Here is a 25,458-nt window from a genome sequence, read left to right on the forward strand (position 1 = left end):
ATCTCACTTAAAACGTTGGTCTTGTAACAAACAGAAACAACCTGCTAGTTGCCTTAGAGCAGTGATCAGGAAACTGTTGTATAACAGATGTATAAATATAACCCCTTTTCTGCAAAAACAGAAAAAGTCAATGTTAAATTTAAGCAAAGCTATTTATCTTTAATGTAACACTTGCCATAACAACTCTGAGGAAATTATTTTATGTTTGCAGGATAACAGCCTCTCTCTGTAAAATTATTGATGTTGTACTGTATATTGTACACTGCAAATCTTTAATTTGGGGATTAAATTTTGGAGTTTTACTAAAACCCAATATATAAACCACAGGCTAGTGAAAAAAATATTATTTATATTAAGTTTTAGTCAATAAGTTTTACTGGCATAATTTTCTCCCCAAAAAGCCTAATCTCCATCCTTATCTGATGGAATACTCATTTATCTCTCGATCCAAAGGTTCCAGCCAGCTTTCAGGATCTGAACTACCTGAAGCAGAAGATTCATCAGAAATGGAGGACTGTCCAGTTTTATTCGCTGGTTAATCAGCTTCTTGACAGTTTTAAAGATGGAATGTCAGAACAGGGAAGAGACGGGATGTATGTTGTTGAGGATGGAAAATCTCCACCAGTTCCAAAAACACAATGAAATGGCATAGTGTGGTTTAATGTATTGGACAAACCACAGAAAACACTGAGTTGGTAAATATTCCACAGCTGGGGGTTATATTGCCACTTCATCACCCATGTTTATTCCTAATGGAAACCATGAAAATGAAATATTTGAAAAATGAGATAAAAGCATGCAGTTATGGTAAATAAGTACAACACAAAAAATACAATTTTCACTTAAACAATCACCTTAAAAATTCACCACTAGTTTTAGGAAACCTGTTGTCTTTCCAAGCTAATTTTCACAATTGTCTCTCCAGCTTAGTTACTGGCAAGTCAGGTACCTTAACCTAAATGAGGTTAAATAGTTCATAATGACCGTTATCTGCCATCTGTCTTTTTACCTGAGAGAACTTCTTTGAGGATACGTACAAAAAAAGCCAATGTGTCAAGGAGATCAAACTGTGATTAACAGAAAAATGGGTTGCTGTAAAAACATTTGTGGCTGAGAGTCAAGGAGAAGGTTCTAAGACAAGGCAGAATGATAGGACGCGAGTTTTAGAAATGATTGCAGCCTCTTCAAGTAGTCCATGAAGGTGGAGGTTTGGACTTTGCAAAAAAACACTGATTTCTTTGTTAGAAAATCAGGCAATACCCTTAGGAAGGCAACATATCTATAAAGGCTTAATCTTTCATTATGTTTACTGTATATTATATTTTTTTACTTTAAAAAAAGCATATGGATTCTTAAAAATACAGTATTTGTACACTGGCTTCCTCAGTGACCTGATCTTAAACCTAATGAAAATTATGAGAGACGCGTAACAGGACAAGAAAAGATATTTCTAATATGGAAAGAGAAAACTATAAAAAATACTCTGGAAGGAGATTACGATTATTCTAAGAAAAGTAGACGGTAAAATTAGATGGATGTGTGAAAAACATCCAGAATATGTGCACCTACAATTGACAGCATACTCTGCTCCATTTGCTGCAAATCACTCATTGCCAAATTCCTCCACTTTGTTCTATTTCAGTAACATTTAAACGTTTTTTTTAGAAAATTATTTTTTTGCAGAAAACTCTAACCAGTCTATTTCCTTCCTGACACTAAACCGGGAAATCACCTTTTCTGTTCACGAGCATGTTTACGAACTTCACATACCACAGAAAACATTTACAGCATTTGTTGTCTTAAAGCTAACTGATCAATCTCAACGCAACTTCTAACGCTATCATAAAATAAAACATATTTAGTTTGCAGTGCTATAATACAATAAAGATGGAAATGGTGCCCACCTCCTTGGCATCTACAGTAATTGAGAGTCTTTGGTCTACTAATCACTGGTAATATCTGAAAACCAAGTTACTTTTTTGTTTTAATTGAAAACAAATTTAGAACCTTAAGGGATTTGATGTGCCTGCAGATTAAACTTGTCTTGATGTGATGAAAGTTCCCAGTATATTAAACATTACACTGTAGAATACACCCATTTTCATGCACAGATTGTCTGGGACATTGGAATAAAATGATAAAAGGGGTGATTGCTGGAACTGTTGAGAAATGTTTGACTTTAATAAAAACATCAAATGAATTGTGAATGATCAAATGGGATACAGAATGCAGAACACTGTCTGTGTATCAATGTGATCACAGGCTTGTAGTTCATTATATTTCCTGGTCCTGTCATTATCTGTCCTAGCCTATCATAGCAAAGTTTTACCTTGAACATTTTTCTGTAATTTTTTGTTGCTGCCTTGAAAAAGTAAAAGTGTTGCTTTTTTTGTGGTGTGGTGACATTAACGTAATCAAGGATGTATGTGATGTAACTGTTATTCTTATTTCGTATGTGTTCCTTTACTTCTGTTGTAAGATCGACATGGAATGAAATATGCCTAGTCTTAAATGTCTTTAATCTGGTTGTTTTTTTCCAAGGGTAGCTCTAAAGATTTGTGGGCAGTTACATTATTAGTTTTCTGGGATTTGGGTTGTATGATTCTTGTTTCAATTGATTGATATCACTATTTCACAGGACTTTGTGTGTATAAATAATATGTGATATATATTACTTCTTTTTTAAACTGCACTCTTGGGTAATCAACACAGAAGGAAAAGACTTCACATCTGTGGTAAATAATCACATCTGGTATAATATTCAAGGACCACTGGTGCTGCACGCCTTTTTTTATAGATGGCAAACTGATAGCTGGAAGATTTTTTTTTAAAACTGCAGACAACTTTTGAAAAAAACAAAAAAATTAAATACCTGTTAAAAAAATGCTTTGCGGCACGTGTGATATGCACATATGATACATACAGGATTTTTTTTTACACTGCTGTGCTGTGTTAATATGTTATCTATCCAAGGCTGAAACAGAAATTTCAGTTTTAATGTAAAGAGGAAGGGGAATAAGCAGGCATAATAGATAAGCCTAGAGCAACAAAAGCTTCAAGCTTAATTAAACCTTTATTTATGAACAGTTAATATATGAGTGAAGATCTGGTGGCCCGATGAAGTCAGCCTCGTCATTCAGCTACCTCTGTGCTGAAATATTTTGCAAACGCTCTAATGTCTTTGCCCTTAGTGTTTTTGTTCAGTAAGACACAGTTAACATGGGAATTCTCTTATCACTCTCCAACAGGCTACACTGACGAACTCGGAGTAAAAAGGCCTTTATAGAAAATGTCGTCTTTTCAGCTTTTATGAAATGCCTTACATAGACCCTAATTTCATTTTATTTCTTTTTTCTTTGTGGTTCATTGAAATGATCAATTTTCTCAGTTTTCCAGGCTCCGTTTTCCTCTTTGCATTTTCCATCTCACCCATTTGATCACCTTGTGTTTTTTGGCGATTCTACTGTAGACATGTAGTTTTGGCTCACAAAAGGCCTTTTTTTTGTAGGTTTTATAAAGGAGGCTTGACCAGTGGAAATTTTTGTGATCCTCCAAACCCATGTCATACAGTATGAGAAATATAAAATGAAACCAATTTAGAAAATGTAAATATCAGTTTGACAGGGACAACATACTGGAAATTATTCCATTATCTTTATCAGAAGTCCTACATTCCCTGGCCAGAGCACAAAACTGAAGCACATATTGACTACATGTTACATGTTCCAGACTTGTTCATTATAGTTTTACTATCATTCTTTAACATTTTGTGTGCAAGGGGTACGCCGTATTAAAAACACAATACTCCAGTGGTACTTTCACTTGAAAACATCCCTGATATTCACAGAACACTGGAAGATTCTTTTTCTTCTCCACCATTAGTGCTCCAATTGACAGATATCAGGCTGATTTCTTTTGACTAATCAATGCAGAGATTTCAAATATAAGGGATCATAAAGCATTTTTCTGAAACAGTTGGGATAAAAAAAAAGCATTAGCCATAATTCTATCAATTAAAAAAAAGTAAGAAATAACTTTGGTGGAGAAGATGGGTACAACTATAAAGACTATTTAAAGTAGGTTCAGGGTCAACAGCAAGAGATGGTTTATCAAGGCAAAGAACTAATGTAAATCTAATGTTTTTGATCAAATGCACTAGCCAGCCAGCAGGTGATCATAAAAATATCAGCCATCGGTGTTTGAAAAAATAATGACTGGTGTTATTTTTCAATGTTATGATCGGCGTTGTATCACATGTAGTAGCCAGTAGAGCAGCTCTAGAAATGATGTCCACCAGGCAACATGGTAACAAAACACAGGTTTCAGTGGATACAGATATTAACATATTTATTACACAGTAAGGAGTACAACAATACCTGAATCATACTTTAAAGATTCACAGGTTGACAGACCATACATTACAGTCCAACTAAAGAAAAATCAAAGAATAAACAAGAAACCACAGTTCCGACATAGTAGACTTAAAAGCTCAAGAGTATGCTGACAAAAGCATGATGTGCTGACCCCCCAGTGTTAGTCTACCATTAACTTGTGGTACATGTCTGAATTAAGTATTGCACAACAACTTCAATTCCTTTTCGTTTTTCACAATAAAACTTTCAGAATCCGACTCGTTTTCTTCAGTCTGCATTTCGACAGTCTCCAGCTTGTATCCCTTCTAGATATGTCTATGTTTGTACTGTATATATATTTTTCTTTTCTCAAACTGGAAAATGCAGTCACTCTCCCCACCCCCCACCCCCTTTCAACGCATTTGAGACACAGGCATGCTTTAAACAACCAGCCTTTATGGTTTTCATTTTAAATAACGTCCTTTTTTTTTTACAAATTAATCCCCATGACATGCACCTAAACAACATAGACAGGCGGCCCTGTCACAAGCACGTCTCACGACAGATAAAGAGAGAGAAAGAGAGAGAGAGATGGAGAGATAGAGGACGCCCTATTTCTTATCAGCGACCGCTGTTTTGATTATATTAAATGGAGCTGATTTTCTTTTTTTAAATTACTGTTGTATTTCTTTGATGTGTTATACCTACAAATTATACTTTTCACATGATCTGTATATAAGTGACAGGCATAAAGGAAAGTAACAAAAGTTTTTTTTTTTTCATTAGGTTTATGAGGTCTGCATTGTTACCAAGTAGTGATATGGTTTTGCAGCTGTATGAGCTTTTACTTTTGGTATCCTGTTCTCTTGTGCCCATTTGGTTTGACTAGACCAGTATGTTTAACTACTGGTGCACTATACATGCTGTCAGAGGTAGAGTGAAACTTTTTGCCACTGAGGAGGTTGTAGCAAAACAGGAGGAGAAGATAGGAGGAGATAGAGCTCAGTAAGTCAGGTTTTAGTTTTATTTTTTTTTGTTTTACCCAGGGTGCCCTGAAATGAAGTAACATGATGCACTAATCTTTTTAAATACAATACACTAGTGTTAAAACAGCTTTGCTGTTTTACATAAAATCACAGCTTCTGAGACATAAATGGGTGTCAGACACCTTTTTGGATTACTTAACCCTTTACAGTCTAGAACATAGGCTCAGGAAGGAGGAAAGTGAGAGGATCCCGCAAATCAGACTGCCCAAAGCCAACGTCAGGCCACTTCAGTGAGGTTAAAGACTAGTCTGTTAGCACCATGGTTTTTAGGAGACCATAAGGAAAACCTTTCTGTGTGCTTCAAATTAAGTGCTCATTTCCCTCTTCTTAGGTACTGCGATCAAATTTTCAGTCTTTAAAAAAAGTCAATATTCACACGTCAGAGGATAAAAGCAGGAGATATTGCCTGAGTATTAGGCCATACTGTTTAAACGTTACATTTGGAAGATTACACACAATATACTGTACATACATTTTGAGTTGTGCTAAAAAAACTAGAGTTGATGATGAAAACAAAGCCAGCTTCTAATCACTATATTCATCTAGGAAAAAAAAAAGAGAGAAGCTTCTGTTGGCATTTAAAAATGAAAGTAGGAGATGCATGAAAATTCAAAATCTATCAAAAATTAATACTTCAGTGCAACTACAATACAGGAATTGTGGTTTGTCTCAAAGCATGGTGACACTAAACCAGTCAATATCACCATTGTTATTTGAAAGTAACCAATTAACTCCCATGAAGTACTGTACTCAAAATTTGTATTGATCAAAATTCATAATCCAAAATAAATTTTTGCTAAAAAAACTAATTTACATCAGGAAAATTTGACTATTTTAGAGGGTTTTGGTATTCCTTTAGTGTAGGGTTTTTACTGGTTGCTTATAACCAGTTAGAAGTTAGAAATTATTGCTCGTTTTTAGAATGCTTCCTATTTCTAAAAAGAGTGGAAAGGCTGCTGGAAATGTGCACAGCACTTTTGTCGGTACTGCTATCCAAGCTGTTGAGCAGTTCTGGTCTGGGTTCTGGACAGTAAAGGGTTAATTATTTTTTATGAAAACATTGCTGAAACGGCTTCACCTGATGATCATTTCGGAAACAAATCAAATAAAAAAATCTCGTGCTTTTGTGTGTATTTTTTTAAAACTTTAATAAAATCAGATTTTGGTCCTTCGGATCTGTCTTTGGCTGACTTCCATGTTATATTCTTTTGTAATACTGTCTAACCTGGCATTCAGCAGTGTTAAAGCTGTCAATCTACACCTCTGCATTTGGAACGTTAGTTTCTTCTTTTTTTTTCTTTTTTTCTTTTTTTTGTAAAAACAGCAATACTTAACCTTTCAGTGATAGGCATGCACTGTCCTTCATTTTTGAAATCATGAAGTCTTGTTACATGTTTATAAAACATCACTAACAATAGTGAGTTTTTATTTTCTTTTTGCTGAAAAAAATGAAATCCACAGCTACTCTACAACTACAGAGAAAATCGGTGAAAATGGCTCTAGAATACTTAATAAAGAGTTTGCCAAAAGAAGCATGCCCAGGGAGTCTTTGTTACAGTGCAAAATACATTTATGTACATCCCTTGTACAAAACATCTATGTTAGCATTCCGTGAAGCATGCTAGTTCTCAGAAAAGATCCAAACAGAGTGAAGTAGCAGCTCTGAGAGATAGCTTGTTTCTTTTCATGAGGACGACCAAAAAAAAAAGTTGGTTTTTCTTTTTTTTTTTTCCGGAACTACGAGAGAAATATCACTAGTACATACAAATATAAAAGCAGCTTAGAAAGTTACAGTTTTTTTTTTGTTTTGCACCAACAAGGGGTATAGAGCCTAAAGAGGTGGGGTAAGGTTAAACTACAATGCATCTTCACACTTGTCCAACACATATACAAGAAATCACCATTGAGAACTTCACAGGACAGGAGTGTTTTACACCAAGAGAAATACTTCAAAAGTAAAAAATAATCTTAAAAATAAAAAGGGCATGAAAGGCAGGGGAAACATGAAAGAGCCAGAACTGTAGCCAAGGTGGTTTTACTTTAACTTTGCCTTTGTTTTGCTCATATGTTGCTTTTTATTCAGATGCTGTCGAAATGACCAGGAACCAACCTGATAGTCTGGCCATGAGGGCCTCTGTGATCGTGACGCAGAGCTCTGGAGTGAAAAGGGGCAGCTGGCTGGCATGAAAGCTGGAGAAAATGCTAATCAACTGCAGGCTGTGTTCCTTATTTTATTATATATATATGGATATACAGTTGAAAAGAAAGCCTCTTTTACTTTAATTATGGCGTTTTTTTTCCCCCTGTGCTGCTTCTGCTCCTCTTAAAAATCCCGCCGCAAAACAGCTTTCATTTTTCAATCCGTTGACCTGGATATTATTATATTTCTTTCAGAAGTTAAAAAAAAGGACGAACATCTGTGTTTCCTTCCAATCTGCCGCACATCTGTGCATTTCGCAGAGGGTCTTCAAAGTTCAGTCAGTAACCCACGGACGCCATTCATCTTCCCAGTAAAATGTCTACACTCTATCCAACGTTCATGCCCTGGAGGGGTTTTTCCTTCTTTCTTCTTTTTTTTTTCCATATTGTTCAAAAGAACAATGTGTCCCTTTATTATATTTGAATATTAGCATTTTTGCTTTCAACAGCAATTAGCAATCCCTTGGTTTGCTGTTTGGTAAAGCATCTGTTAATGAGGTCATCTAGTTTAAAATCCCAGCTACTGGAAAAATAACAGAGGGGAGGAGGTCAAATCTAGTTGTCTGTAATTCTCTGCTGTCTTTTCAGTTCTTCTTTTTCTATGTACACGAAAATGAAACAAAACAAAAAAAGAAACAATAATTAAAATAATAAAAAATAAAAAAAACAAAGAATATCTTTGTGTCTTTAATAATGGTAAGTCAATATGACCCGTTATTGGCCTTCTGCTTATAAGTACTACTTCAAGACAAGTTCTTTCTTTCTGGTAGTATTAGAGTTTATCATCTTTGAGCAAATGAGGAAATGTTTTTGTTGCGAGTTTGTTGGCTGCCTGGTTGCCTAGCGAGGGGTGGCCTCTATGGCGGAGGGGGTGCCTGGGGTCGTCGACCGGGGCGTGGCTACTGGAGGGGTGTCCACGGGACTGCCTGCGCCGCTGCTCGGCGTGGCAGAGGAGCTGACGGTTGCCGGCGTTTCTCCCTGCTGTTGGGCCTGAAGCGTCTGTCCGCACACGTGGTGGTGCTTTTCCCAGTCTTTATGCTGACAGAAAGAGCCACAGTAACGAGCTGTGTTACAGCCGCTACACGTCTCGCTGGCTTTGCGCCCACAGTTCCAACAACTCTGCAGAGACACGGGGGGAAAAAAAAAGGAAAAGATAGAACTCAATTGCAGGGAACAATAATGATAAAATAGCCAACGATTTAAATTTCCATTCATCACCCAGAATAATTGTGGAGTAAAGGTCCTGCCATTAATAAAAACCTGATTTTACAGCAACATTTTTCTCATTTCTTTTTGTACACATTTCTGATTTCCCACAGAAAACCTTTTATTCCTTTCTCTTCTTACATGGCAGAATGGCAGCAATGGACGTGTATAACGCGCAGATGCTGATGCTAAGAATTTAAAAACGTGAACGTGTTTTTCTGTTTTTAAATGTAATTTACTCAAATAAAATATAATAAGACGAAGTCTAAAAAAGATTAAGGAGGCTATATGCATGCATTAAAATTCATCTCAGGGTCTGAAACAATGTCCACATTAACCTTTTTCAGGTATTAAAGACCTGCATAAAAGTGCACAAAACCAAACTTGTAAAATTTTTCAAATGAGTTCCCTGATACTTGTTTGATTTTAAGTCTGACCGTTTCTTTCCTTCTTACAATATGCCTAAGGGACAGAAAATGTAAAGCCTAAAAAGAAGTAGAGAAAATAGCACTTACAGCTACTGCAGCACTGTCTGAGGTTCTTGCATAATGTTAAAAAACTTAGCAAAATGGCAAGGCCAGAAACCAGTCAAATAAACAATGCCTCTGTGCGATTAAAGTCAGATGTAAGTAGAATTTGCTGCAAACTGATTAAACACACAGGCTTGTGGGAATGATTATGAGTGAATGCCTTTGTCCCAATTTTCCCATTTCCTTTAAATTGCTACCACCTTTACAAACTTAAATGAGCAATCTAGAAGGAAAAAACAGCGGATAAACTTTTAGTGGTAACGGATTTCATGTCTCATAACACATGCTATATACACATTACATATGATGTGGGGTTAAAAACGACTGGAGGCAATATATAAATAGCTGTGCGAGCAATCATGTTGTGCGACTGGATTTTCTATTATTATTTTATAAAGAGAAACTAAGTGAAGATGCTCGGTGTTTCACTGTTTTCATGAATGAAATTCATTAAACTTTAAAGACTTCAAGACTTCAACTTGGAGTGTACAACACTACAACATATTTAATCATTAAATTCATTGGTAAGAGAACACCATAAACAAATTGTATAACAAAATATACATTCTCAAATGTGTGGCAAATATAAGAGAAATTGCTTTCCAAAAGTTAATTTTTTCATGTTCACTTTTTTTTTAAGAAGATTTCTTCGTAGAATGTTTCCCTACTGCTGAATGTCTTGAGACACATAGGGTTTAACTTCTCATGCACTGTTTTAAAGTTATTTTCATGCAACAAAATTGGTCAAACTTGACATTTAAGGGATCTTAAGTTTTTTCTCTCTTTTTACCTTTTCTTTCCCAGCTTTGAAACTTACAAGACGTTTTCCACAGAGCTCTTAAATGGGCTAGGTGCCAATAATTTTAAGTGTTTTACATACATTGTAGTAGAACTCTTACACAAAATAAAAGTCAGATTTTCCAAATTGAGTCAAAACTACATGACTCATCTGTGCTTGTGTGAGTAATGCAAAATTACTTTTCAGAAATGACAGAATCTCGATTATATTATTCAGAAGCACAAGGTAACACACATATATACAGTATCTATATACACACACACATATTGGTGTTGAAGTTTGACTGCATAAAGATGATAAAATGCTAATTTACACAGCACACACGGATTAGATAATGTACTGCAGTCCTTTAAGGTATTAAATGAAGAATGTTTGTCTCTTAGCCAGCATGCAGCATATTACTTGGATTTCAGCTATAGCACAAGCAAAAATCCTAAGATAAAACAACTCTAATGCACAATTTATTTTAAACATAAGGATTGTACATAATAGTCCATTACCGAGTGATGGTAAATGCCTTGTCTCCCACTGATGCGTTTAGAAAATTAACATTGCATGAACAATTTTTAAATGAGTATGTATGATGGTGTTAAACGTTTAGGACCTTGTTCACTAAAAATAATTTTGCTTGGTGGCAACGAAAAGATTGATCTGACTAATTTTCTCATGACCAAATTCTAATTATTCACCAAAGCAATATGTATTATTTCCGGCATGCAAATTATTCTAATGGAAAGCAAGAGTGCTCTGTTTAAATGAGGTGAAATATGCATTTTTGTCACTGTTAAGTGAAAAGGCTGGAAACTGTCTCTTTAGCAGATGAAAAATATTCCAACTGGGGAAAGACTTTGTTACCAGCTTCACAATGGGAGAATCTGCAATCCAAACGGAGCCAAGCCATGTTAAAAATAATTAAATGAAAATAGTAAATATGTTTTAGAAGCACCACCATTGCTGACGTGTGATGAAAAGCCTAAGCAGCATCTTCTAGTGGTAACAGGCCTTCTAGGTAAAGCCTCTAAGAAGAGTCTTCGCCACCCAAGATCTAAGATCTTTTTAGAAGCGAGTCCTGCTGTAAACCTAAGCTAGGAAGCTCAAAGAGCCATCACTCCGAGTTCAAGCTCGGAGGAGCGTGACTCAAGAGGCCGAGGAAGAGCGATAAACGGAGAGCGGACGAAGTGCGGTGAGCGCTGGGACACCCACCTCGCTGGAGTCCTCCTGCTGGTTGATGACGGACAAGGCGTCCTCCGTGGCCTGCCGCTTGGCCTCCGCCACCGTGCGCTCCATCTTGGCTCTCTCCGAGCTGATCATCTCGTGGGCCTTCCTCTCCGCCTCCGACACGGCCTTCTGGAGCTCCGACATGGCCTGGCGCTTCACTTCGTTCACCGCCTCTTCTGCAAAAAACCGGCGGAAAAACAAAACCCTTAAGGGCCACTCCGAAGACCTCATCTCTTCACGCGGTTGCTTACAGCACTGGGAGGCGAGGAAGTGCCGCCAGGAGCACTCCCATTTCATTTAGCGCGTTTCAGCTTCCATTTTTTTAAATTCACATCGAGTCAATTTTGCATCATATCTAGTCCTTGAGAACCACATTTAACATCATGCACAGTAAGACCCTGCACTATTAAACACAAGCTCAAAACATCACCAGCAACAAAAAACAAAACTCAACTTTTATGATGCAAGTATGTTTTATGTTGTGATCCTACAAAATATCCATCTTTTGCCCATTACTGTTGTACCTTGCTGCACTTAAACTGAATTCCTTAACACAACTCTGTATTTTCTGCACTATGTGAACTTTTCAGCAATTTTGAATTAATGTTGCTCTAGGTTAAGGTATGGGTTAAGCTTGTATTTGAAGTGACTGGATGTCCTATTAATCATCATTACACAAGATGCAGAAGTAGATGCATATACAGTACATTCCTTCAGAGAAAACAATTTTATAAAGCTTTTGCAAATCTAGCATCTATTGAAATACAAACAAAACATCAGCACATGATCTTACATCGGCAGAACATAACAGGTTTGTGGACATCAGAAGCATCTGCAAGACTCAAAGTTCAACCATTGTTTATTCTGTATACTGACAAATAAAAACGACCGTTTCCAGAAGTCAAGCAGCTCATATACACGAGGAAAGCTTCTGCTCCTGAATTAGTTTATCCATCATCATTTCCTCTTTTATTCAGAGTAAAATGACAATGATTAATTGAAAACGAAATAAGCGGTAATTATTAACTTGGCAAATCCAGCACCAATTAACACCCTATTAAAACTAATTGCAGCATGTTTCATTGAAGTGTTTGAACTTAATTGTTTAATCCACTTAAAAAGTATCTTAATTAAATTTTCTGTTTAATTAAAAACATGCATTTGTAATTAAAAAAAATTAATGGAGATCAATAACTACCCTTGTTATAGCCATCCAAACAGGCAAATCAATGCATATGAAATATAGTGTCTTTCTTCCTTCTATCTGTTACATTGGCTCTACAAGCCCTGATGCTGGATATGGGTAAAACATTCATTAAACAGCGATTTGTATTTCAGTTTTCCTTTCTTCCATGAAAATGTCTCTGAAAGAAAAATGTATCAAAGCAACAATTCATCAATTTATTTCTGCCAAAGGAACTTTATATCGTGGAAATGTGCGACTGAGATTGAATTTACTTTGAATATTCAAGGTGAATTAAAATTCCATCTAAGTGGCAACACAGGACAATAATTTTTTGCTTACGATCAAAGCTGCAGCTTGACTAATTGTATATGTAAATCAGGCAATTTATATTTAAATTATGCATTTCTATTCTGGTCCCAAGGGCACATGCAGATCAGTAAAGAGAATTGGTAGGACATTTTGCAAGGGGCTTGAATATTTATTACCAACTGCAAACATTCTCCAATCTATAAATTTAATTACTATTTTTTTAATTAAAAAAAGCAAAGACAGATATGTTAAAACTTATTTTATCACTGCCTTTATGAAACTAAAACCAAGTCAAGGTTTTTCTCCATTTTGCATGAATAGGACATTCATTGGACCAGCACAACCATGTTATTGCCTGATCTCATTAGACCTCAGTACCTTGGCAGTACTGGTATGATAGACTTCTAAGGAAAACCTGTGTGGGTGGAACACTTTACTCTGAACTACAATTCACAAAACCAGTTCTCAGTGCAAACCAGTGTGTTAATCAGGGACATAACCATAAGAGCTGTCCCATTCTTTGGATGAGATACTAAACCTGACCACTTGATCATTTAAAATCCAGTGGCACTGTTTGTTAAGAGTAGGCATGCTAACCTTACTGTCCTGGCTAATTTCCTTCCTGGGCTTGCAAAGTGTAAAAATGCCCAAAATGTTTCCTTAAGTTGAAGTAGTTTTTCCTCTCTCTCGATATGCTAGTAATGAGTATGTTGGTACTGTACATGTTCTACAAGCTGCTTTGGGTCACCCGTGTGGGGGGAGTGCTTAAGTAATGCATGAGGTGGTTCCCCTCCTAAAGGTATATGCAAAGCATTTTGGAATACTTTGGAATGGAACAATGATAATGGTTAGTAATATTAAGATATGACCTGGCTAGTTGAGACAGCAGTAGGAACAGACTAGAGTTCTGAATGGAACACTGATTTATACAGGCAACAATAAGGAAAGCACAGCAAAAGAACAGTGTAAGTGACAAAAACAGACAAGGCAAGGTACAGAATTCTGGGTGTACTGAATAGTTTTAGCATGGAGGCTGGTCAAGAGGTATCTAAGTAGGACAGCACCAGCGCTTGGATTAAGAATCACATTAATGGAGTTTTTAATGAAATGAAAGGAATGAAGGGAGGAATGAAAGCAGCCGAGCTCATTCGACACAGCTGCCGCAATTCCCACTAATCCTGACGTAAGCAACCGGTCTCCATATATATCAAACGTCACCCTCTCCTCTTCCTCGTTCGTTTTCTGCATCCCTCCTCCACCCCCTCTCCACCTTTGCAGCTACCCCATTGGTCGCATGGGGGTCCTATCCTCCCCGTCCAACGGCCGGGAGGTCGGCCCTCGGCCAAGCGAGTTACGCCAAATCTCCACATCACAATAAACGATTCTAATTTCTCCCAAGCTTTCGGCTGCCGTCATTCCTCGTGAAAATACATAGTAGAGAAGAGGTAGATTCTATCACGGCTGCTAAAGAAGAAAGAGAAGGCAGAAATGTGTTGGAGACAGGCAAGGAAGTGATGCCAGGGATCTTGGCTGGGGAAGAGGGAAAGAGAGTGGAGGGATTAGGAGAACTGGAAAAGAGCTCCTCTCCCTTTCAGCAGTTGAATTTAAAATGGTGGGAATGGATCTAGGAGGAGATAGCTGTAAGAAGGCAGAAATGTGGGAAGAAATCTGAGGCAGAAGGGGGGAAAACAGAGGATTGGAGCGTAATCACCATGAACGTAATATGAAAAGCAGTGCGAAGAGATGGGAGGACCAGGGAGTGGGTGTAAAGACAGAACGCAGTAAGGCCCAGGATGGAGCCCTGAGGAAATGCAGCAGAGAGAAAGTGAGAGGCAGATAGCATATCCTTGCCAGAAGACCTGGTATGAGCATGCCTCACCTGCGAGTGATGAGAGGGGGAAAAAAAAACAGGTAAGAGCAGCACCAGGAATTTTGAGATTAGCAAGGAGACTAAAGTGATCCATTGTGTTGCACCCAGTGTCAGTGCAATCAGTTGAATGGTTTGTTTAAAAAGAGAGAGAGAACAGCACGAGAGCATAGTGGTGTTACTCAGGGTAGGGAGATGGTGAATGAGGAGATGAAGTGATGAACAGCCTTTATTACTATTATATTATTACAAATTTTAATATGTTTTTGTGAACCTGGCTTCTTATTTAGACATTGCATGCCTTTTGGACTGGAAAGAAGATGAAGAAAACCCAGCAGTTCCTTACAATATCCAGATGGCAATTTACCATGTCAGAGAAACAAAACAGCCATATATTACATGTGCTCTGTATGTACAATTGTATCACTGGCTTTCAGGAACTTTTTCAGAAATACAATGCTGCCATTATGTAGTACAATATATGATGTTTTAGAGTAAGGACGCTTTCTGTTGTTCTGAGCTAAGTAATTAAATACCTTTACCAAATTAAAGACAAAGGGATTTTGGATGCGGTATGACTAAATTCTGCTGTGCCAAGCACGGTGTTGGGGAAATGGCAAAGTGTTCCTGAGGATGTGCTTTTAATGTGAATTGATATGAGGAGGAAACACTGAATGGAACTGAAGTAAAACCTGTAGTACAAAGAGTAATGCTTGCGGTGTCCAATTTCATGTAATAACAGACAGTTTTCCTCAGCCATCGACCAGTTTTCAGTCACAGAAGGAGGTAAAAAGGGCAAGATTTCTCTAGCTATCTGTAGTGCATTTAAAAATGTGTTCTATTTTTCTGTAAAAGCATTATACCTGTAAAATAATATTTAGCATCTACGTACAGTACACCCAAATTACATTTTTTCTTTAACACCTCTTCCTAAAAGCTACCCTTTCATTTAGTCTGAACACGGATAATCTCCATCTCCATTATTCAATAAAATACTTTTAAGAAGCATGCAGAAATATGCTGCATATCTGTGATGTCAAAAACCTGATTTCTTTGTTGATAAAACACACTGTCTGACCAAATGCACACACAATTACCAAAGGCAGTTCTTACCAGCTTTTTTCCAGATCTCTTCAGGCACATATCCAGAAGCCGGTCGGTGAAGGAACTCCCGGTGAATTTCTAACAAAGGGAAGAGACAAATGTGCACCTTGATGAGTAAGCAAAATAGGGCCGGGCTCAAACAAGAAATATTAGCAAGAAACACTAAGTATAAGTCAGACACAGAGGACATTATGAGCTCAATGAGGACAGACCCATCCTCATTCACCCTTCAATTATGAAAAAGTCATTTTTTCTACAACAGGGTTGCAGCTACCTCTAACTTATTCTGAAATTATAAAGGCAATTCTGAAATTATAAAGACAGGAAACACTGTCTTTGGAAGGTGAGAGGAAACCAGAATATTCAGAGGAAACCTACAAAGCCTTAGGACGACCATGCAAACTCCAAACTTCAACTGAACCCAGGCCATGAACCGTGAGGCAAAACTAAGGTGATGCCTCTTCTAAATTCAAATCCACAAAATTAAAAAGTACAAAAAGTAAAACATGCTTTTAAAAATAAATGCTCCTTTAGTGAAGGCTCCAGGCATTCCTTTTTCTTTGCTAAAAAAACTCTATTTTTAGTCCTTTTTATCTCCAGTTCCCTAGAAAATTCGCAAGTGTGCCACAGTGCTCATTCTGAGGCAGTATCTGAGAGCACATATCTAGATGATGGAGAACTTGGGAAGGTAAAGCACTTGGGAGTTTTAGTTAAAGACCCGTGTGTTTGCAGGGACCAATAAAATTGATTCAGCGGTAGCTGGAGAATAAGTTTAAAAATATGTAAGCATTAAAAAGTGCAGGAAAGGATGCAAGAAACTAATACCTACACGTACTGCAGCAGGCTGTGGTTTGGAAATGTGGTGAAAGTCTCAAAAAGTGTTTTTTTTTGCTTATGTTTGCAAGTGGTAACTATTTATTAGCCTGACAGGAAACATTACACATTTTCTCCAGAAGCTGAGCTGCGGAGCCCCTGTGCTGTACCTGTGGTGGTGGAATCCTGGCTGACAGGGCTCTGCTGTCTGGACTGGCTGGTGCTGCTGCTTCCTTTCTTAAGGTCCTCAGCATCACTGTAGCGTCTAATCCAGTAGTTGAGCTCTTCACGGTCGGCCTCCTGACACCGCCTGAGCACAGTGAGCGAGCGCCGCGTCTTCTCCACCATGTCCATGATGCAGTTCAACAGCTAGGAGGGGGGAACACACAGGGCGCTGAGCACATGGACTGGCACAATTTAATGTATTTTACGGAAGGGGCAGGCCAAAAACTAACGCTTACAGCTTCAAGATATTACCAAACTAGTGATGACAATGGTGTAACTGACAAAGATGAACAGGGACAATGCCATGGTGCAAACTATAAGAAATTGTCTCTTACAAACATGACTTAATAGGAAAAAGGGATTTTATATACTGTATATACACTACACTGTTTATTCTGAAGCACAGTGGAAATAAAATGCATATAATGCTATTCATAGTTTAAATAATGAGCAGATAGGTGTATTGATGGAGCCGTGTTTTTCCCTTGGAGAACAAAACATTGAGCTCAAAGTCATGTGATTTCATAACTCGCAATGATTACTATTTGTATACAAGTTGAGTTAGAATTGGAGAAAGGGGCCGATTAAGAATATGTATAACTTACAGTATCATTCAAAAAGACCTTTTAAATTGAACGCAGGATCAATGAAAGTTTTATATCTATCCGAGAGAACCTTACACAACAGGTGCTAATTTTCTGTCAGTATTTGTGTACATGCATGTGCTCCAAGTAGCATGATGTAGCATTTTAACAGAGTTTCCATTTATCTCGGCAGGTCAGTGACTGCTTTTTCAGTAATGAACCCGCATTTTAAACAGAGAAACATCCCAGGTGATTCAGACACTCGCTCCAGGCCATTAAGATACTTGGTTCCCCATCACCATCTTATTTCTCCCAGCAGGAGGTGCTGCACTGAAAAGGGTCATATAGTGGGAGCACAAGTCTAAAATTGAAAGAAACTGCTCTGTAAACATACAGCGCATGCTGGGTCAACAACATAGCATGAAGCTGACAACTTGTTGTGCTTTAATATTCTGGCAAATGGTAACTTCCATCAGCACATAAGAGGCTGTTGACAATAAAATGCCCCAATTTAAAGAAGCTATAAATACATCCTTGAGAAGGGGCTCATTTGGGAATGCAAAGTATATCTGAAAAGATACAGATTATACTTACTCAATCTTTGCTTTTTTAACACCTAACTCTACCACTATACTTTTCTGAGAATCATTTCACCCCATCATCAATTGTGTTAATTACAAAGCTTATCTCTTCCAAGCCTGCAATTAAAAAAAAAGTAATTTACTAATTCAGGGGTACTGGCAAGAACAGACTCCAAATTATTAAAACTGTGTTCATCCATACATTAGGGGGTTTCAATCAATTAATGACTAGCTGGGCCTGTAGGCAAAACCTTGTAAATCTAATTATGAAAGAAAGCTGCACAAAAAATAAATCGTGAAGAGTGTTGGAGATTATGAATAAAGAAGCAAAGACAACTATAAGATAAACTATTTTATACGATGCATTATTTCACTTCAAAATGAAGAAAACCCCAGCTTGGATTAACTCATCTGTACTTTGCTTTGACAGTATTACTAGAGTTTAATTTACTATCTTATTCACAAGTAATATTTCATTTTCATTTTTTTTCTTTCTGTATCATAGGAAATGGCTACATAGTGATTTCCTTATTTTACTTAAATAGAAATTGAAATAAATTGAATTTCTCTTCACCTGACAAAAACTAAGTCGATGTTGTTAACCTTACTGACAAAACAAGCTGTACTAGTGACAAGGTTTAAAACTGAGAAAGGACTGAAAAGAAAGGACTTTCCAGGTGTTGAAATTTCAATTTCTTTTTGTATCTTTATTTTACACAGCCAAACAACATTAATCAATTAATTAATTTTTTAAAAAGTTAAAGAAACATACATTTTCCAGACCACAGAAAACAGTCTCTCCCACTACCCTTCTTTCTTACTTGTCTCCGCCCTTCCAAAGAAACATTCAGATGAAAAGCTATAAACACTCCCAGTACAGAAACTTCAGCCATCTAAATACCAAGATATGACTCAGAAGGGCTAACTTTCACATCAGCAAATATTTTCGAACTGCCAAAATAAATGCATGTATATTTAACAAATAGTACGGTTATGAAACATTTTTAGTAAACCGAAATGTTATTCCTGCTCGTTCTAATCGTATTTCTGTTTTAGTGATTTCCTTTCACCAAGATGTAGACTATTACCGTAGATGCATAGAGATACATGTAGTTATGGCATGATAAAGACAAAATGATCACCAACAAAATGTCAAGATTATTAACCCTCAATATGTGTAAAAAAAGAAAAATAGAGAATGATACATAGCCTTGGATTGGTTATGTGGGATGAGTCCAGTACACAAATAATTTTTACATTTTTTTATGGAAAATGTTGTAGGTCTTCCATCTTCCCTAATTACCACTAACACCCTTTATGTTGTGACAGTTGCATGTTTCAAACCTCATTAAAAAATCTGAGGGCAGAAATAGAGAAAATTCTCACAGTCCGAAGAACACTTTCCTGATGCTTTGAATTAGAACTGATGTACAGTATATGTATTTGTGAGACTGGTGAGGCCAACTGAGAACCGTTTTCTGGTTTTATCTGCTAGCACATACAGTACTAAAGGTGTCAACAGCGTGGAGTGTTGGCACATTTAAAAGGCACATCTGCAGACAATTGGATTTCAGAATGAATTTCTTGTCATTTTTGCTCCCACAAAGTTTGTGTTAGTTTCAGAAGTCATTCAAAACTGAAACAAAAGGCAATGTGCCCGCAACTTACAGATCCACACCCTGCCAAATTCAACATGTACAAATAGTAGAAGATTCAAAAACCTACTGTAAAAAAAAGGATTAAGCACTTTGAGGAAATGCTATTATATAAATTCTTTACAGCAGGTATTTGATAGAACATTGACCTACATCTTTAATAACTTTTAGTCCCACACTTTGTTCAGTAAAGGATCAGTGATCCTTTACTTCCTTTAAAAGGACCAGTGACCCTTTATTTCCTTTAAGTTCATTTACACTTGGTTCTCCAGTTTTCCACCCCCACCTCCCAGAAACACGCGACTAGACTAACGGGGTGTTTGTGTCCTCGTGTATATGCCATGCAACGGACATGAACCTCGTTCAGCCTCAAACCCTGCATTTCTGGGATGGGCCCTGGGTAGCCAAGACCCTCACATGTAATACTTTGGACTTTGGATGCATGAAAAGACAGTTTTGCATTGCTCCTGCAGTCTACTAGAGATCTTCTTTAGCTGTCCCTTAAGGAGAGGAGTTTTAAATGTCTGTCTTCATGAGCGGCCGTGAGTTTTTTTTTCCCCCCCATCATTGCAACGTTTGTTTGTGTGGGGATTTGGTATTGCAAGACGGCACAGACTGCACATCCTACGTATATCTTTCGTTTTTCAATTACAGCTTGGGTCCTCCCCTGAGAAGAGAAAAGCTGTATATGAGCTCTTGCTCTTTGGTTAATTCCCCCAGTTTTTCCTTGTATTTGAGAATTGCAAAACAATAAAGCTGGAACTGAAAAATACTGTATACGTTATGTATCAGCATTTATCATGAGTCGCATGAAAGGGCTTGAAAAACACCTAAAGATACCATGGCTGAAATACATTTTGTCCCAGAGGGCTTTAGTGGTAATTACAGCAGATGGAAGGACCAACAAAACATTAGCCGGAATCTTATTTTTTAATTCACATATTCACTCTCATCCAAGATTGCTGGTGAATTCTATACTCAGCGTGCAATACGCCACTTTTGAACTGGGCTCCTAGTATTGTTGAAGAACGACTGTACATGCACAGACATACATTTTATTTTTAGTAATAAAAAATGTTATTACTTTTCTTACATGGTCAAGGTGCTTCCACTCCTCTGCCCATTCCCTGTCCGTAAGCCGATGATCAATCACTTCCTCCTGACGTGTGCCATGCATCCCTGCCAAGAGGGGAAAACGATTTCACTCACTCTGAGCCATTCTACTGGAAAACCTTTCTTCTTCCCCCATTATCCATCAGGTGAGTCGTGATCGTCTCTGCTTTTCTCATCACTAACACAAAACCCCGACACCTCCATTCCTCAAAAAGTTCCCCTACTTTCCAACGGTGTCTGCGGGCGAGTCGCAGCCCATTACACTTACAAAGGGGTCTGTCAAGTAATAATAAACATACATCCTTGAGAAAATACATTCTGCCTTCATCTTTTTTTTTTTCCCCAGTATCGTAATAGGCCGTCCATTATGAACTGCACAAACGCCTCTCTGCAGGCACCCCTGATCTTGAACAGGAAACAAGTAGGCAGCAACAGGGCTTGCTGAGGCTTTTTATTACCTGTGTGGAAGACGAAAGAGGAACTTCATCTGATATCACCAGAGGTCTGTGTGGTACTTTTAAGCCTACTGCTCTACGGCTTTGGAGAGTGGTATTATTGCATCTCCTCTATGTGAAACTCTTCCATCCTTAAGAGATTACCAGGAATAAACTACAATGAGCTTGTTATTTTTTTCTCTACTTTCTTGTTTTTTTGGGAAATTAAAAGCAGTTACCCCTATATATATCCAAATCTTCATTGGGCCTTTGACTGATTGACTTTTGGCAAAGTGCCTTTTTCACCCTACACTGACAGGCTGAAGAAAATGAACCTTTTTTTTCTTCTCTTAAGCAGAGAAGACCATGAGGAGACCTGATCCAATAATTCAAAATCCTCAAAGCAATTGCCAAAGTCAAATCAGTGAGCTTTTTCAGAATGAAAAGTGAAAAACACTAACCAGAGGGTACAAGTCAAAACTTTGAGAACGTGCCTTTAAAACAAATGAGACTAGGAGAACAAGCTACCCAGCCATGTGGTTGAACCCGATGCCTTGATTTCCTTCAAGAAAAAACTGAATGAGTTCCTCGTATCTAACTACCAAACTGCCCAAGTGGTCTCCTTTCTTTTGTAACTGGTTTTATGTTCAAAATAAAATTGCCAATGGGCAGGGGCAGGCAGGATGTGATGAGCTGTGAGAAAATCTTCAGAGAGGCTTTCAGATGTATTAGTAAAGTCTAATTCAGTAAAAGAAGGTTGCAGTGTTTTATATTTCAGTTTGGAGTGGATTAATCACCCATGTACCAGGCAGGCGGTTCAGAATCTGCTAATATCCAGTAGACAAAATTTTCCCGGGAAGATCCATTTGCCAATAGACTTCCCATCCAATCCTGTTTTACTTTGATTACAAGCATCAAACATTCAATTATTTTCGAGCATTACATCCAAACTGTCTCGCACTGAAAAATATACATATAAATTTGGTTTGGTACTACTGATGCGAAAGCTTATTGTTTTCTGCTGTCACAATGTTCTGAACTCAGTGTTGAATCTGATTATGTGCTTTAAATATCAAGCAGTCTGCACAAAGGCTGAATTATCTTGTTGCTGCACTGGCGAGACGTACCCCATTTTCTAACTGTGGCAATGACAAAAAGATAACCTAAAAGGCAGCACGGGAGGTGGGATTATCAGAGGGATGTGCTGACTGCTAACTGTCCATTTGCAGAAAGAAGGTACAATAGAGTCACAGCAGAAAAACCATGACCTGGTGAGCCCTTCAGAAACCAACACTCCCACTCATGTGAGGCCAGCTGGTTCTCCTTAGCCGCGCAGGCCTGAGATCCTTACCCAGAGGTCTGGCTCTGTCCCTGAGGTCCCTGTGGTTGGGGTGCCTGTACGAGTCCCTGTAGTGGTGGGCAATAGCCATGTCGTCCAGACGGTAGTGCTGAGGTGGAGGCGGTGTGGGGTGAGGCAGACCGTTGGGCTGGTAAGACAGGCCGTTATTTGGACTGTACCGCTGACCAGGGCTGATAGTGCAGGGCCTCTTGCTTGGGTGGTCTGAGTGCAAAGGCTCTCGATCAAAGCCATTCTCTTTGGTTCTGCAGGAGAGAAAAGTGAAAGTGAATTGCAGTAAACTGCAGGGTGAATCAGAGGTTCACTGCATGTTTCTTGTTTCCCACCTCCATGCATGTAAAAGTAAAGCACATTCTGCTAGACATTTTTTTCCCTCCCGATACAATTTTCTCAAACACTCATGGGTGATACAACATGTTGATTTTAGGGGCTTCCGAGTGCCTTATTAGGGAAAGGCTTAATGAAGTGCAAGTTCATCTCTCTGATCTAGGTGTCGTGGGTTCGAGCCTGTGTCATGCTACTGGCATACAGGGATGGGGACATAATTGGTTGAGCTATGTAGTGGGATTAGTCATCCAGGTTACTCGTCGTAACACAGCGTCCCCTTCAGCTTCCTGGGACTGCCAGGCTTGTGGTGCTGTAAGGTGCGGGACGCCCCTCTCTTCCAATTGGCACTGAAGACCGTACGTGTAAGGTGTTAAAAGACGAGGTCGGCGCATTGGAAGGGTCTGACTACACTTCCTCATTCTCCCCCGTGTGCGCCTGCGGAGTTTGTAGTCATGAAATGAGACATGATGGGTATATAACAAAAATAATTGGCGATTCTACAAATAATAAATTCTGTCTTCATCGAATTTTTTATTTAATGGCCTGGTTATTTTGTTTGTCTAATGCCAGTGATCCCAGTGACGCAAAAGCTGAATGGCTTACCCAGTTCTGTGCTATAATATTGTATTTACAGTCACTTGAAGCTGAAGTAGCTGATATGTTGTACATCAATAGAAATTTTGTACCAAGTTGAAATGGAGTAGGTACCTTTGTTGCTTTTTTTTCTAAAAGTCCCCTATACCAATACAAACATGTAACATCACAGCCATGACCAAAGATGGAGCTTAAACCTTGGAGGACAATCATGCATCCATTGGTTTTTGCAGTGTAAGGTGTTTTTGAATTATTGTAGTATGAAGTATTAAAATGAATTACATGTAGTAGTTATAGCAAACCACTGCAGTGCACATGCATTTTTATTCATGGACTTGAAAACAGAAGCTGCATGGTTCCTCTGTTTTGCAGCGTTCATCATCTTTGCTGTGTTCCAGTGAAAGCTGAGCCAGTCCTGCTGACATACTGTATCTAGAAATGGGAACCGGTACCAACAGCCACAAAGATTTCCAAAGGCAGCTGCAAACTACGACTCCATTCCAATGTCAAGTTTGGCGCTGGTTTAATGACGGATAGATCCCAATGTTATTACAGAAACAGATTGAACTTTTTAATGAGCCATTTTAATAGACTTCAAATCTCACTGTGACTGCTCATCCATGACAAGCCATATGTACCAAAACACCCCCCAACACACACACGCTACAGAGAATCTTTTTTCTCTCCTCCTCAAAGCAGCATTTTCACATTTACGTTTTTGCTCTTCATAACGGCTGCCTTAAGAGACATGGCTGTAATTTGCAAAGCCTTTTGTAGTAAACCGAGTTCTCTGAAATGAGAGAAAAGGTGTAATTTTGCTGTCTTTAATGTGAGTACAGTATATCCTGCTATTATTCCTTAAAACTAATAAACAGTAAATAAAAAACACAAGGAGTCAGGAAAGAAAATATGTATTGCCTTTTGAACTCACTATGTGAATCATAATAATATCACAACCTCTTATTAGAATTTGTATTGTTTAAATAAAACATTCCAATTCTGCCTTTAACAAAGCAAAGCTAAGCAGAAAAAGAATAGCTTAGCAAGCCCGTTTGGCCAGACAGCTCATCTGTATTTGTTATCATCTGTGTCCCAAGGCTCCATCTATATGTTTTATAGATTTTAGAATTATGCAAGAATTACAATAAGGAAAAAGCACACAAAAGTATTAACGAAAACCAGAAAGAGCTAATATGACAACTACTAACATTGATTTTTCTATACAGTGCATAAAACATTTTTTCCAGTTGGTGCTATACCTTTTCTGTTCTTACAACTATTTACAATTTCTGTGAACATTAAAATGCTGCTTATTTAGGAAAGAATTTATCATCCAAACCTTTTTTATTACAGAGTGATTGTAATGAAGATGTGCTCAAACAATTTTAAGAGAAAAGGTTTTGCAGATGCTCTTCTGAGAACTCAGCCTTCCCAGAGGATCAAAAAATCAAAAAATCTAATTTTTCTTGATTTAAATTTCTGCCTTCTGGGTCTGAACTTTATTGACTCTGGCTTTAAACCACTATATAAATAGATCCAAAAAGAACCAGGGATTGCTAGTGATTCACCTGCCTTTTACAAGCCCATCTGAAGAAGTGAAACATGACTGGTAATGCAAAATGAGTAATGATTTCATCACAGCTCAACATGAACAACATTAGAGGACCTGGTGCTTCTCTGTAGAGAGCACATCACAAGCAATCCATAACATGGTCAGCACCACCAGAGCACCTTTGCAATTCTGAAACATAACAAAAAGACTTTCAAACGATGCTGATTTAAAGCATAATTGCATTGAAGACACATAAAATGAAAAACACATTCGCTTTTAATAAAAGCAATGCTTCCTTATAAAAAAAAATCTTCATACACAAATACTTATACACATTCTGGTCAAACCTCCTACTTTAAATTAATAAACTCGGATTTTCCTGGGCTGTTAAATGTTTCCAACAAACA

The 25,458-nt window shown here is 37.9% G+C and overlaps 1 protein-coding gene across 9 annotated transcripts in view; it reads right to left on the bottom strand.

Moving 5' to 3' along the window:
• Nucleotides 1-4,330: 4,330 nt before the first annotated feature.
• runx1t1 (RUNX1 partner transcriptional co-repressor 1) overlaps nt 4,331-25,458 on the bottom strand; it is a 67,514-nt gene continuing 46,386 nt past the window's right edge. For 8 of the 9 annotated variants that reach the window (XM_088600676.1, XM_088600668.1, XM_088600675.1 and 5 more), the window contains exons 6-11: nt 22,573-22,823; nt 20,759-20,853; nt 16,800-16,998; nt 15,826-15,894; nt 11,336-11,526; nt 4,331-8,716 (exon numbers count right to left, since the gene is read on the bottom strand). In XM_088600676.1, the coding sequence (XP_088456802.1) occupies nt 8,438-8,716; nt 11,336-11,526; nt 15,826-15,894; nt 16,800-16,998; nt 20,759-20,853; nt 22,573-22,823 (1,084 nt within the window). In that variant the 3' untranslated portion in view covers nt 4,331-8,437. The remainder of the gene's footprint in view (nt 8,717-11,335; nt 11,527-15,825; nt 15,895-16,799; nt 16,999-20,758; nt 20,854-22,572; nt 22,824-25,458) is intronic. The other variant, XM_088600670.1, reaches the window with a different exon arrangement.

Source organism: Lepisosteus platostomus, chromosome 12 (assembly GCF_059453375.1).
Source record: "Lepisosteus platostomus isolate fLepPlt1 chromosome 12, fLepPlt1.hap1, whole genome shotgun sequence".
Classification (NCBI taxonomy): domain Eukaryota; kingdom Metazoa; phylum Chordata; class Actinopteri; order Semionotiformes; family Lepisosteidae; genus Lepisosteus; species Lepisosteus platostomus.